Below are 13,870 nucleotides of genomic sequence, written 5' to 3'. Positions count from 1 at the left end.
CTACAAGTCTCAAGCATTCACCAGCAATAATAACTGATTCCTTGGTCATGGTTTTCCGAAATCAAGAGGATAAGATGAAATGGAGTCTCCTTGTTACGTGGTTCGCATCCCTTCTTACTTGCTACTGTCACTACAACAAAAACTGCCCTTAGCTTCAGTTCAAAACTGTAACTAAAAAGCATAAAAACTGAGGCTAAAGCCTTTAGCCTTATTTTTGCCTCAATTATCCTAACCGAGGTTGGAACCCCTATGGCTAAAGGCTTTAGCCTCGGTTTAGCAACCGAAGCTAAAAAGGCTTTTATAATCTCGGTTCTTCAAGTAAAGCTAAAAGTTCCAACTGAGACTAAATCCAAATTTTAGCCTCGGTTGCCTCCAACCGAAGCTAAATCTATTTTTAACCTCAGTTTTCTACAACCGAGGCTAAAGCCTTTAGCCACGGTAGTTGCAGCCTCAGTTTGGGTAACTGAGGCAAAACCAAAGCTAAAGATGGATTTAGCCTCTTTTAGCATCAACCGAGGTTAAATTCAGCTTTTAACCTCATTTCTCAATAACCGAGGCTAAATCTAGTTTTTCACCTCAGTTAATGCCAACTAATACTAAATCCATCTTTAGCCTTGGTTTCTATCAACCGAAGCTAACAATATCATAATCAACCAATGATTGAACCTATGCATGTTTCACCTATTTAACATTCATCAAGACAAAACAATCAGCACAATACCAACAAAACAATTAATGGTCTATTTAAAGTTTTCAAAACAAACTACAAATGCACATGAACTGCCACATAGCCTTCCACACAGCCAACAATTTTGTGTTGGTAGAAACGGATTCTGATTTTTCACTGTCTTGAATGCGTGCATCCCATATTAGATCACAGATATCCTGCACAGTCATTTTCTCGGAGACCCCATCAATTGCAGCCACCAGGTATCTATCATTGCTAGTTAGTAGCTGTCAATCCGTCACCTCTGGTACAGATATAACACCATAACTGCCAAAAAAAAAACTGACTGAGAATAATGAGACTGGCTAGTTCCATGAACGTAAAAAAATAAAAATAAATAAATAAAACCTTAAAACTCTAATAGGAATTCAAAATCAGAAATCTAAAGATAATGCTAAAAGTAAAAACTGGGACTGATACAACAATAGCAGCCCAATAACTAGCATTAATGCGAAGAGGTTAGGTGTAAGTGCGAGGTATTAATGGGAATATTGTTGGCAAGTTACTAGAAAGACATTTTCAAACCGAAGCATGTCCTCAACATCAGATTCCTTAAACCAAAGCAGTCTTTCAATTTATGGGCCCATTGTTCCATGAACCAAACTGTCTCAAACTCCACCTATGTCTGAAAGATCGTGTTGTGAGACTAAGGAACCTTTTAGATGCACTACCCAACAAAAGGTGTTTCACCGCAGATTGCTTCTTAACAAGCTCTGGTTGCTTGGTTTACTAAAATGCAGTGACCAGAGAGATTTTGATCATTCTCCAGTAATTAAGGGTGTGTTTGGCGGAACAAAGTATCATGAAATTTCAACATATTTTGCACTGAATTAGATGATTAATCATGAATTTTCATGATATTTGGAGCAACCAAAAGTAGCCTGAACTAAATTTCTACTGTCTTGCTTATTGTTTTTCTGAACTTACAGTTGTTGTGCTCTTTTCCATCTTGGGTACAAGCGCAGAATCTATAGAAGAAGGCACATGTAGAATTATAAGCATGGAAGTAGAGATACTACTCAGGAGCATATACATGGAAGAGATATTATGCAATGCTCGGCCCAAGAGTTTCTACAGTACCATGGGTTTTCAGTTTGTAAAAGTAGAACCCTTGGTTCAGTGATCTAATCCATCTATATGATGGGCTCCAACATGCATGGACCATGCAATGATCTAAGCCATCTATATGATGGGCTCCATCATGGATGGATCATACACCAAAATATCCCAGGTTTGGATATCTTATCCATTCAATTCACGGACAGTAAACAGACAGTTAAGAGACAGTTAAGAGTTAAAGATCAATAGTGATTGACTCGGTAGCTGGGATCTTCCAATCTCAGGGACTTCTGGTGTGTGGTCCATCCTTGGTGAGGCACATTGCACCATCTGTTTGGATCACTGGGAACCTGGCTTCGGCCAAATCTCAAGTTGACCAGCAAGTTTTTGGATGGTGTCACTTCCATCATTGAAGCAAAAAAAAAAAAAAAAAAAAACTGAAGCCTATAAAACAGGACATGTAACCAGACTTTTTTTTTTTGGTAGAACCCAAGGTGTTTTAAATAAGAATCCAACATGAACAATTATAAGGAGATCTATTGTTGAGCATTCAGAATCCTCGTGTTCAAGAATGAGTTCTATGTACTTTGCTTTCGTGGTGGTGTATTGTATTGGTGACCTGGGTCAGCATGCTTTCCATTAGGAAATGATAATCTCAAGAGAAGGGAGAAAATCTTCCTATGAATTCTCAATTTGGAATACCTGGGCATGGGTAACAATCTCTCCACGGACAGCATACTCACATTTTAGATCCTGATGAAAGAAAAAGCAAAAAAGAATTCAGAAGGAAGACAATAACCCAAAAACCACAACAGAAGCACATAATTCAGTACAGGTTAGAAATCCAACACTTTTCAAAAAAAAAAAAAGAAACCATAGCATAGATCAAGGGCCAATTTGGACACACTTGGCAAAGGGTGTTTCTACGCTGCATTTGTTTGTCAGATTTGTTTGATTGAGTGGGGTTTTTAGCCCCTATTTTGCTGAGCAAGGGACAAGACCAGCTCACAAAAGTATATTCAAACACATCACCAACTTTGGCACCAAACAACAAATAGGTATAAAACTTCCCTTCTAGACTGTGCCCAACGGTGCTAATAACTAAAGCCCACACCTGGGTTTATACAAAAAAATAAAATATAAATATAAATATCTAAGCCATTAATGTGGCTATTCCCATCATGTGATGGTTCATACTCAAATATCTACTCTATCAGATTACATGGCAATCCATTTGATAGCCACCAGTTGGATGGTTAGGATAGTTCAATCAATGTGATCAATGAGACATGCTCATTCCATAGCCTTTACTCCATGCCTTTTAAAGATCCTATGCTTTCATCTCTTTCCTTATATGGAAGGAAACACCACGCGTTTTGTTGAGTGGGGCCACTTTTGTTTTGTTAGCTTTTTCCTGTTGATAATGCAAACGAGGTTAGCATCTCAATCCAATTATTCTTCTTGTCTATCTAGCTACATTGGTGAGTTTATCCTCATTTGCTATTTTAAAAACGGATGTCTCTATGTGTGTGTAGACCACCACCACAATCACCGAAACTAACAACAATAACAATATTTGTAGGGAAAGAAAATTCTTTGCACTTTTTTTTTTTTTTTGTTAAAGAAAAGTAATGGAAAATACTATTCTTTATAGGTGAGAAAGTATTTGGTTTACAATCTCATAAGTGGATGTCTGAAACACCCTTTTCTCAGCATTTGACTGAAAAAAATATATATATTTTTGGCTCCCTTCTTAAGACAGAAATGGCAAAAGCTGGCACTTCACTTCTTTAAGTGCAAACATATTGTTGATATAAATTAAATGCTTTCCTTAGTTGACTGTCAATCCGAACAAGCACTTGATTCTGTCTTCTTCTTAAAGTGCTGGGAAATATGTGTGCCCCAACTTTAAGTGCTCACCATGTGCAATGTTCATACTCATTGATACGGGTGGCCGGGCAGCCCAACCTAGTAGGGTGGCTAGCTGAGATTGGGTTTGAATTTCATGCTAGATGATGAAAGGTTGGACTCTGTTAGGAAAATTCTTCCTGATATGAATTTTTTTTCTTCTTTATTTTGTCTCTAAGATTTAGGATCTGATTAGAGATTTAATTCCCTCTCTTCTCTATATATTCATCACAAAATAAAAAGATCTATTCATACAAAGAAAAGTCACTCAATCTTTTGTAAAATTATTTTTCTCATTCATTAAAAATTTTCTGACTACGGTTGGGCTAATGATGATTGGTCTGCCCTAAGCATGAGCCATTTGGGGTGCCCTGGCTTAGCCCCTGTTCTCTATACCTGGGTCGTGACCCGGGCTTGTTCTAGCCCTAGTTGGATTGAAAAGGTCATGGCCCTGCCCTATAAGGCTAGCATTATAAGGAAAATAGTCCAAATATTAAATGTGTGTGACAGCTTAATCTAGGAAATTTTTTGGGAGAATCCTGTTCATCCAGGACAAGTTCATCATATAAAATATCATATAAAATGTTTTGATCATCAAAACATGACCATAGATCCAAGAGCTCCTTTAAATTACACGTCCACATTGAATGGGAACAGCTTATGTCTCTAAAACATCCTTTTTTAAAAATGGTGGGCCAGTTGATGTTTGGACTGGGCCAGCACCACGTTTAGTGCCCAAGTCCTGGCCCTACACACCGAGTAATCTAGGCCGGGTCAGGCCAACTGGCCCATAAGCCAACCACCATTTTTTTCACTCAGTCACAAATTCCTATATACCACATATAAATGCGGTAGTGCATGTTTAGCTTAATTCAAGTACCCGAAACTTGGTGCGTGTATGGAGAAGCAAAACAAAACCAAAAAAAAAAACACCATTGCAAGGACAATCAGCATTTTGGACATGATGTAGTGCATCTATGCATTGCTCAAGGACACTGGACTTGTTCCTTGTTTGATATGAAGCTTTGGATATGAGCATGCATCATAATCTAAGTCTTGTCCCAATTAATCAGAATTTGAGAATGCATGAGTTGGGATTATTCGTTGTGATTTCTTTTGGATGAATGCTAACAATTTCTTGCACCAATACAAAATTTCTCGCATCAAAGGCCCCATCTACAAATGCAAATTGTTCTAGATGTATGAGGAAATTAGCAGTGGATCATCTCAACACAGTTTGCACATTGCTCATTTGCAAAAGGGTTGTGGGATAACTTTTTCAATGTGTTCGGAGTTTCATGGGCATTGCCGAAATTCGTTGATAGTTTTCTTTTGATGTGGTGTGATGGGAGTATAGGGAATATTGGGAGAAAAGTCTGGTGATTAATTTTGTTAGTAGGCATATAGGTTCTATGGTTAGAAAGGAACGACCGATGTTTCAAAAATCGTAAGGCCTTTCAGATTTGTAAGCTGGTAATGTTTCGGCATTGGATTCAGTGACATTTAATAGTTAATTGATTGTCTCTCACTGCAGGTATTGTAAATGTCACGGGACTGACATGCTCAGACACTATCCAATTATCCAAATTCCAAAGTTCTTCGGCACCAAGTTGGGAGCATGAAAATTGTGGAATAGGTCAAGTTCAACTTAATAAACTAAATATAATATTTACAAATCCAATAAAAAAGCTCATAATCTTATATATATAAAAACCTAGAAATGAATTTGAAGTCAGGAAATTAAATTCCCAATTTCCTCCTAGAAACTTGGGAAGGAGAGCCACACAGATAATTCAAAATACACGACACAAGAAACCTCAACATCTGGTCCACTATTTCTACAATCAAACTAAAATAAAAATCACTAAAACCTCATCATAGCTCAAATTCAAGAGATCTGATACAGATCCAAATCACACGATGCAGTACAGATTCTATTATGAAATGAGTTCTTGGTTTTTACCTGTCAAGGCGCCACTCGTGACAACAGCCCTAGCTAGGGTTCCATCACTCAGACAAACATCCACCTGAAGGAATAAACAGGCAGAGAGAAACATCCATCGCATATAAGAACAAGAAACCGAAAATTCTTCATCAGAAGAGAGAATCACAGTATCTGAATCGATGCCTGATTACGATCTGATCCAATCACGTATAAAAGACGACAGATGGGAAGATGAAAATGAGAAATAGACGGGAGAGATCAAATCCAGACATGTAATAGAAATCGAAAACCTAGACACGAGAATAGCAAATCGTTGGTTGAAAGAAACAGAAAAAATCACCTCAATGTTTCGATTTCCACGGCTATCGAAGATATGCCTAGCTATAATGACCTTTGGGGCCTATTTGGATGCCTGTAACTATTCTAAAATGTAACAAAGTTACAGGTGACTTTGTTACAGTTGGTGTTTGGGAGAGGAAAGTCACAGGTAACTTTCTCTCAACCTGTGACTTTCTTACAGGAGAAAGAGGCGAAAATCTAACAGGCACTTGAGTCTCAAGTTACCTGTATCTTTGATACAGGTAACGGTTGGAAATTTTGAAATGAATCGTTGGGAAGAATCGCACCTGCATTGAAGAAGCGTACCTACCTTCTCAGACGGAGCGAAGGCCTCCGTTTCCCTCTCTCAGTCTCATTCTCCCTCTCCCAGTCTCTTCTCCCTCTCCGATCCAGCTTCAGCAGGGTTAGAAAACCCCTTTCTTTTTTTCTTTTCTTTTTTTCTTTTATTTTTTTGGTTTTCCTTTCCTCTTTTGTTTTTTTTCCATCAGGGTTGACAGAGGCAGCTTGGCTAGAGGCGTGGGTAATGTCCGATGGTCTGTGGGGTCCACCATCCTGTATTTGTTTTATCCATGCCGTCCATTCATTATTTTGGATTGTTTTAGGACTTAATTCCAGAAATGAGGCATATATAAATCTCAGGTGGACCACACCACACAAAATAGTAATGATTGAAAGTCGACCATTAAAAAACTCCTTGGGCCACTGTAATGTTTGTTTCACATCCAACCTGTTGATTAGGACAGAAAGACCTGGATGAAGGGAACAAAACAAATATCAGTTTCATCCAAAACATCAATGGCCTACCAAAAGTATTTAATGGTGGGCATTCAATCAACATTATTTCTAGTGATTTGGTCCACCTGAGATTTTGATGTACATTATTTTTGGGTTGATTTCTTAAAATGATCTAGAATGATGGATAGATGGTGTGGATAAAACAAATACATCATAGTGGGGCCCACATTCCATTGTTCATTTTGTATAAGTGAGGCTTGTTGGTCGGTGCAACTTCTCCCGTGTAGGTTCTAAATCTGTTTTAACATATGGTTTTTTAAACACTCCCAATTTCTATTTGCATTGAGATTCTTGCATGTTCTCAGGTGTTTTGAAACTGAGTGCCCACTGCATTGTTAACATATCTATTTTCAAACAGCCTCAGTCTCGAGTTCCATTCACATCTGGATTCTTGCCTGTTATCAAATGGTGAGAAATCAAGGGTATATCGAAGTGTTAAGATATCTGGTTTTAAACAGTCCCTTGATATTGGTCCATTTTAGTAATGTCCCACTTTGAGATTTTAACTACTAATGCAGAATTTGGTGGAAGCAGCTTCATATGCTTGTGATTTCTCTTTAACTGATCCTTGCCAACAAGAGTCACTCCTGTGGGAAATTTTTGCTTGGATATCTTACCTCAAGTTATTTTTTTCCTATATTACAAGCATTTTGAAAACGTGAACCTACTTTTATGGCCCACCTGTTGATTTGTTTAGCCTAAGAATCAACCAAACTATTCATTTACATGGGCTTGATAAAATGGAACAATTTTATCCAATCTTTTTTACGTGTAAATCTGATTTTTCAACGATTCCCTATTTCAAGCTCTACTTAGCGTGAATATACAACTTATTACCTGTAATAAAGTTACAAGTTATCCAAACATACAAAGTAAGTTACCTTTAAGTAAGTTACAACTTGTATCCAAACAGGATTACCTGTAACTTACTTACACTTGTAAGTAAGTTACATGTAACTTTCTAACAACTTAAAAAAGTTACAGGCATCCAAACAGGCTTCGCCGCCATTTGCTCTCTCAAATGGCCTTCATCGTTGCCATTTCCTCTCTCTCTCTCTCTCTCTCTCTCTCTCTCTCTCTCTCTCTCTCTCTGCTGAGAATGAATGAGGGTATTATGGCCGCGGGTAACTCATCTACCAAGGAAGTGGACGCGGATTTCCTGCGCAAGTAGCCCGCCTCAATGTATGTGAGAAATCCATTCCGTCCATTCGTTTGTAGAGCTCATTTTATGACGTGTTGCCAAAAATTAGGTGCATACGAAACTCTAGTTGGTCACACGAGATGGAAAATTGGGGAAAATAATTCCTACCGTTGAAACCCTCCTGCGCTACACCTTGATGTTTATATGTTATCCAAACCATTTGCAAGGTCATTCCAAATAGGATGAATTGAAAAAACCAAAAATATAGTTCGACACAAAACGTCATCCTTGCGTAGGAACTTCCCGCTAAGGTTTGGCAAGAAATCCACGTCCATGGAGGCATTTCCACAAACACCTGACCTACAACTTCAAAATCCCACTATTTTACAACCAGAGGCAATGGTTTTAAGGTGTTTTATCAAACACCTTCTAAGTAACATTTAAAAAAAAAAAAAAAGAAGGGGTGTTTGTTTAATGTGCATGCCTTGCTTATCACCGGCCAAACCTTCCTTGCCACAGCCACATTTCGTTGAGTCATTTTATCAAACAGTTGGTGAGCAACATCAATGGCTGGATTATTTGAGCTTTTCATGTGGATTATTGATAAGGTAAAATGATCAATGGCTATCATTTTAGCCAACAGTTGGTGAGCAACATCAAGACAATCCACCAGCCAAACTGAATCACCAACCTAGTTCGATCCAAGCTGGATTCAAGTCGAGCTGGGGCCGGCTCGAACTTGGCTCTAATTCATTTTCGAGCTCAAAAAATTAGCTCAACTTGGCTCAAACTCAACTTCAAACCGAGTCAAATTGAGCTTTATCAAGTCGAGTCGAGCGAGCTAACCAAGCGAGCTCGGTTTGTGTACACCCCTAGCCAAGCATACCTGATCAACTCCCAAGTAAAGGATGGAAACAAATTGGCTACTCGCCACAAGGCCCATGGCTGATGGTCAGTGATCCGTGGGCCCCACCATGATATATGTGTTTCATACATTTTTAAAGATCATTTTAGAGGTATATAAATCTCAGATGGACAACACCACCAGAAAACGATAGTGATTGGACATCCACCATTAAAATCCTCTGCCCACTGTACTCTTTATTTGACATCCGATCTGTTTATTACGTCATACAGCCGTAGATGAAGGGAAAAGACAAAGATCAGCTTGATCCAAAATTTTTACAGGCCCCAAAAAAATTTTAATGGTTAACGTTCATCCAACACAGTTTCATGTAATGTAGTGTACTTGAGATTGGGATATACCTCATTTTTTGTATCATTCCCTAAAATGATATAGAAAAATAGATGGACAGCATGGATGAAATATATACATTATGGTGGGCAAACCGAGCACCGACCATTTGCCACTGGCGGGTGGAAGGGGAGTGTGTAATCCGTTTCCGTAAAGGACGCGGAACAGGTTGAGCAGCGAGGTTCGCTCCTGAAGTAATGCCACCAAGTTTTGCCGGCCTTAGAATCTCTGTGTTGTATCCACACCGTCCATCATTTTGGAGAGATCATTTTTTAGCATGAGCCAAAGACTGAGGCAGTGCCAAATCTCGAGGAATCCACCACAGAAAACAGTGGAAACAATGATGCCATACCATCCATAAAAACCTATTAAAATTATCAAAAATTTTAAAAATTATCAATTTTTTCAATATTCTCTTAAAATTATTTTTTTTATCAATTTTCTTTTAAAATTTTCAATTTTTAAAAATTCACTTATTATTTTTAAAATTTTCCAAATTAATCAATTTTCGAAAATTATTAATTATTTTCAAATTTATGAATTTTATGAAAATTATTTTTTTAAAAAAATTCAAGATTCTTAAAAATTTTAAATTCCAAATTTTTTCAAGATTCTCAATTAGTTGAAATTTATCAATTTTTAAAAAATTCTTAGTTTTTTTTCGAAATTATCGAAAACATAATAATTCTTAATAGTTTTTAAAATTTTTAATTTTTTTTTTTTCAAAACTTTCAATTTTTTGAAAATTCTTAATTTTTTTATATTTCCCAAATTTTAAAATTTTCCATTTTTTTCAAGATTCTCAAATTCAAAATTCTTAATTATTTTTAAAATTATCGAATTTTTGCAAAATTCTTAATTTTTTTAATTCTCAATTTAATAAAAAAAATCATAAACTTTCAGAATTATCATTTTTTATTCTTAATTTTTCAAAAAAAAAAAAAATTCTTAAATTTTTTTAAAATTCTCAAAATTTTAAAAAATTCTTAGTTCTTTGAAAATTCAAATTTCAATTTATTTTTTTTCAAAAATCTCAATTTTTCCTTTCAAAATTGTCAAAATTTTAAAAATTATCAATTGTTTTAATATTCTCAATTTCTTTGAAAATTCTCAATTGTTTTCAAGATTCTTAATTTTTCAAAATTCATCAATTTTATTTAGAATTCTCAACTTTAACTTGGGTTTTTTTATCAACTGGGGCAAAATATTGTACTTTTAACTTTGGTTCTTTTACAATTAAGGTGAAAAAGTAGACATTTAGCTTTAGCTCATTTGCAACCGAGGCAAAAAAAAAAAAAAAAAAAACTTTTAACTTGGGTTTTTAATGATTGAGATAAAAAATTTGATTTTTAGCATCATTTTCTCGCCAACCAAGATAAAGTGGTGGACTTTTAGCCTCAATTTCTCACTAACTGAGGTGGAAAAAATAAACTTTTAGTCTCAATTCCTTATTAACTAAGGCAAAAAAATGAACTTTTAGCATCGGTCCCTTTACAACTGAGGCTAAAAAGTAGACTTTTAACTTTGGTTTTTTACTAAATGAGGCAAAATAAGATACTTTTAACCTCAGTTTCTTACCAACTGAGGCGAAATTATAGACTTTCCACCTCAGTTTTTCATCAATAGATGCGAAATAGTGAACTTTTGGCCTCAGGTTCTTACCAACTGAGGCAAAGTGGTAGACTTTTAGCCTCGATTTCTCACCAATTGTGGTGAAATAGTACACTTTTCGCCTCGATTTTTCACTAATTGAGGAAAAATAATGGACTTTTAGCCTCAGTTTCTCACAAATTGAGGTGAAATGATAGACTTTTAGCCTCAATTTCTCACCAACTGAGGTGAAATGGTAGACTTTTTGCCACAAATTCTCACCAACCGAGGTAAGAAAATGAACTTTTAGCCTCGATTTTTCAACAATTGAGGCGAAATAGCAAACTTTTAGCCTCAATTCTTTTAAAACCAAGGCAAAAGAGGAACTTTTAACATTAATTCCTTTACAACCGAGGCTAAAAAGCACATTTAGCCTCTATTTTTTAAACCGAGGCTAAAAAAGTGTGGCTAAAGGCCTATTTTCTTGTAGTGTGTCTAGAAAATGGTCACATATTAGAAGCATTGATATGCAATTACTTGTATATTGGAGTCCGTAACAGTGATTTGCACGCATTTGATGCCTTGTTTGAATAGAGTGAAAAAGAACTTGTTATTGTCTTTGCTCTGTCCAAGCTATTGAGTTTCATGAGCTAGTCTCACAAGGGATCTTGCTTCTTCAAGGCAGATGAAAGTTTTGTATGCAGAAAGAAAGTTTATAATAGCATCATCACAAAGTTCAGCTTTATCTGCAATACAGAGTTCACATCATTTACTAGCTATTTTATAGGCTATAAATTATTTACAGCCTGTCTATTTGGCTTTAAGTTGTAAATGATTTACAATGTTTGGATAACCTGTAAATTGTTTATATCATGTAATTGTGTATTCACACCTAAGATAGTTTAGAGAAGTAATTCATTAAAAACATTAAAATGACATATAAGAGTGGATTTTAAAGTGAATCATTGGGTTATGCCCATCTCACTAAAGCTTGGGATTGATCCTCACATAAAACCAAGCAGTAGGTGAGCCATAGAAGTAGGCCTAGAAATTCAGGTGCTCTTTTATAAGGCTAGTAGCAAGATATGTTTTCATCGGTGGAGAGAGAGAGAGAGAGAGAGAGAGAGAGAGAGAGAGAGAGAGAGAGAGAGAGTTGTCGGAGTTCTTAGACACAATGGAGAGAGGAAGGTGTGTATCTCCCAGCCCTTAGAAAAAGAGTTAGGCTTCTTGTTGGTAAATCATTTACTAGCAATGAAATCTCAAAATTTTGCTAGCAAATAAAAAGGGGAAAAGGTTGGTAAATCATTTACAACTAGTAAATGATTTACAAGCATTTCAGGGCATCCAAACGCAAGTTGTAAATCATTTACAACTTAACTCATTTACCACCGTTCAAATGACCAAAAGGAGGCATAGTTTGTTATATTTACCAATGTCCTGAAATGCAATCATACTACTTTAAAGCTTAAAATGAACGAAATACCACTGCATACAAAGGGTTGTTTCAATTATGAATAGTGAGGAAGATGGTTACATTTTGGTCATTTCTAAGGTTGGCAATGTGCCAGACTCAAGCTAGACCTGACCCTGGCCCAAGCCCAAGCCCAACCCAATATATGCATGGACTGACTAATTTGCATAAAGAATTATAGTTAAAACCGCAAAGACATGAATCATAAAACATAAAAGAGTAATACAGACGGACCCTGAAAACATGATTGATTTGGTCCTAGTTACTCTTTGGGATGGAGTGGAAGAAGGGACGTGATTCTCGAACAAGGATTTGGTAGTAGTGATTGAGATGGAGGCCTGATTCGACAATGGCACTATAATGATGGATTAAATTGTTCATCACCATCTCCACCATTTGAGGGCTAGGTCTGATAGGGGGTTATGAAAAAATACCCCAAGCAAGGGGGGCTGTTGAGTGTCGAATCAATGGGCTAACAGAGGTTTTGATCCTTACCTACTTGATCACCAAATGCTTGAGAAGACGCTCGTTCGAGAAGTGTCAAACGCTCGCAATCTTCCTTCTTTAGCTCCCTCTTTGCAATGGTAAAACGAGATCTAAACTTGGGAAGAGAATCAGAGAGAATGAGGACTAGTAGAATGATGTGCACGCCTTTGATGCATTGTCTGTATAGTGTAAAAAGGAACATCTTATTGTCCTTGTTTGTTCTATCCACGTTGTTTGAGGGCTAATTCGATTTAATTATAAACAATAAGGAAGGTTTTTAGGGTGGGCAATGGGTGGGGCCTAAGTCCTATCCTTAGCCCAAGCTCAAAATGAACCTAATGCAGAAGGCCCAAGCTTAAGCTTGACTTAACAATTGGTAAAATCCCAATTTCCTATTTGAATTTTCCTAATATATCCATTGATCATGCGTGGCACCAATGCACAAAGAAGTAAACATTGTAGAGGAATTGAACGAGCTATCTACATTCATGATGAATGGGTTGCCTTGTCTAACCTAGTATATATTTGTAGGATATAATACATGCACATATTTAGCATAAACCAACATGAGTCCTAGACTGACTTAAAAAATAATCAGGTTGTTCTTGGAAGGTCCAAGCCTGGCCCATAGGCTTAGTTAGTTGGTCCAAGCTCAGCTGAAAGCTAGGTTGGTAGAAAACTCATCCCATTGCTAGAGTTGTATATGAGCTGAGCTTAACCGAGTTTGACCCATGTTTGGTTTGGCTTGTTTACGTGACACCCGTTGTTTGAGATTTACACGAGCTGAGCTTTGAGCCTATCCCTACTGTTTGATCTTGGTTTGGTTTGGTCCAAATATCCAAGCCGAATCGAGCGAAGTTAGAGCACAGGTCAACTCATTTTATTTTTTTGTTAAATAACAATATACATAAAATTGAACCATATGTATTGATCCAAACCTTCTGTCCCCCAATAAGTTTGGATCCCGCATTGTGGTCTACCGAAGATTGGGATCTTCCTTATTTAATTTTAGTCTCATACAGTAAAATGAGCTGCAAATTTTAATGGATGGCTGGATAAAACATATATATCATGGAGGGCCCCATAGAGCTTTGGCACTAGCTATTGTTGTTGAGGTCACTATCCAATTTGAATCCCATTTTAGTGTACTAAGT

The 13,870-nt window shown here is 36.7% G+C and overlaps 1 protein-coding gene across 2 annotated transcripts in view; it reads right to left on the bottom strand.

The window, feature by feature from the left end:
• Positions 1-13,870, bottom strand: part of LOC131230399 (uncharacterized) — a 105,924-nt gene that overhangs the window by 5,113 nt on the left and 86,941 nt on the right. The window contains exons 2-4 of one of the 2 annotated variants that reach the window (XM_058226304.1): positions 7,768-7,799; positions 5,980-6,030; positions 5,658-5,721 (exon numbers count right to left, since the gene is read on the bottom strand). In XM_058226304.1, the coding sequence (XP_058082287.1) occupies positions 5,658-5,721; positions 5,980-6,030; positions 7,768-7,782 (130 nt within the window). In that variant the 5' untranslated portion in view covers positions 7,783-7,799. Of the gene's footprint in view, positions 1-2,488; positions 2,540-5,657; positions 5,722-5,979; positions 6,031-7,767; positions 7,800-13,870 lie in introns of both variants that reach the window. The other variant, XM_058226305.1, reaches the window with a different exon arrangement.

This window comes from Magnolia sinica, chromosome 17, assembly GCF_029962835.1.
Source record: "Magnolia sinica isolate HGM2019 chromosome 17, MsV1, whole genome shotgun sequence".
NCBI classification, from domain to species: Eukaryota; Viridiplantae; Streptophyta; class Magnoliopsida; order Magnoliales; family Magnoliaceae; genus Magnolia; species Magnolia sinica.
This window is presented reverse-complemented; position numbering and strand designations above follow the sequence as displayed.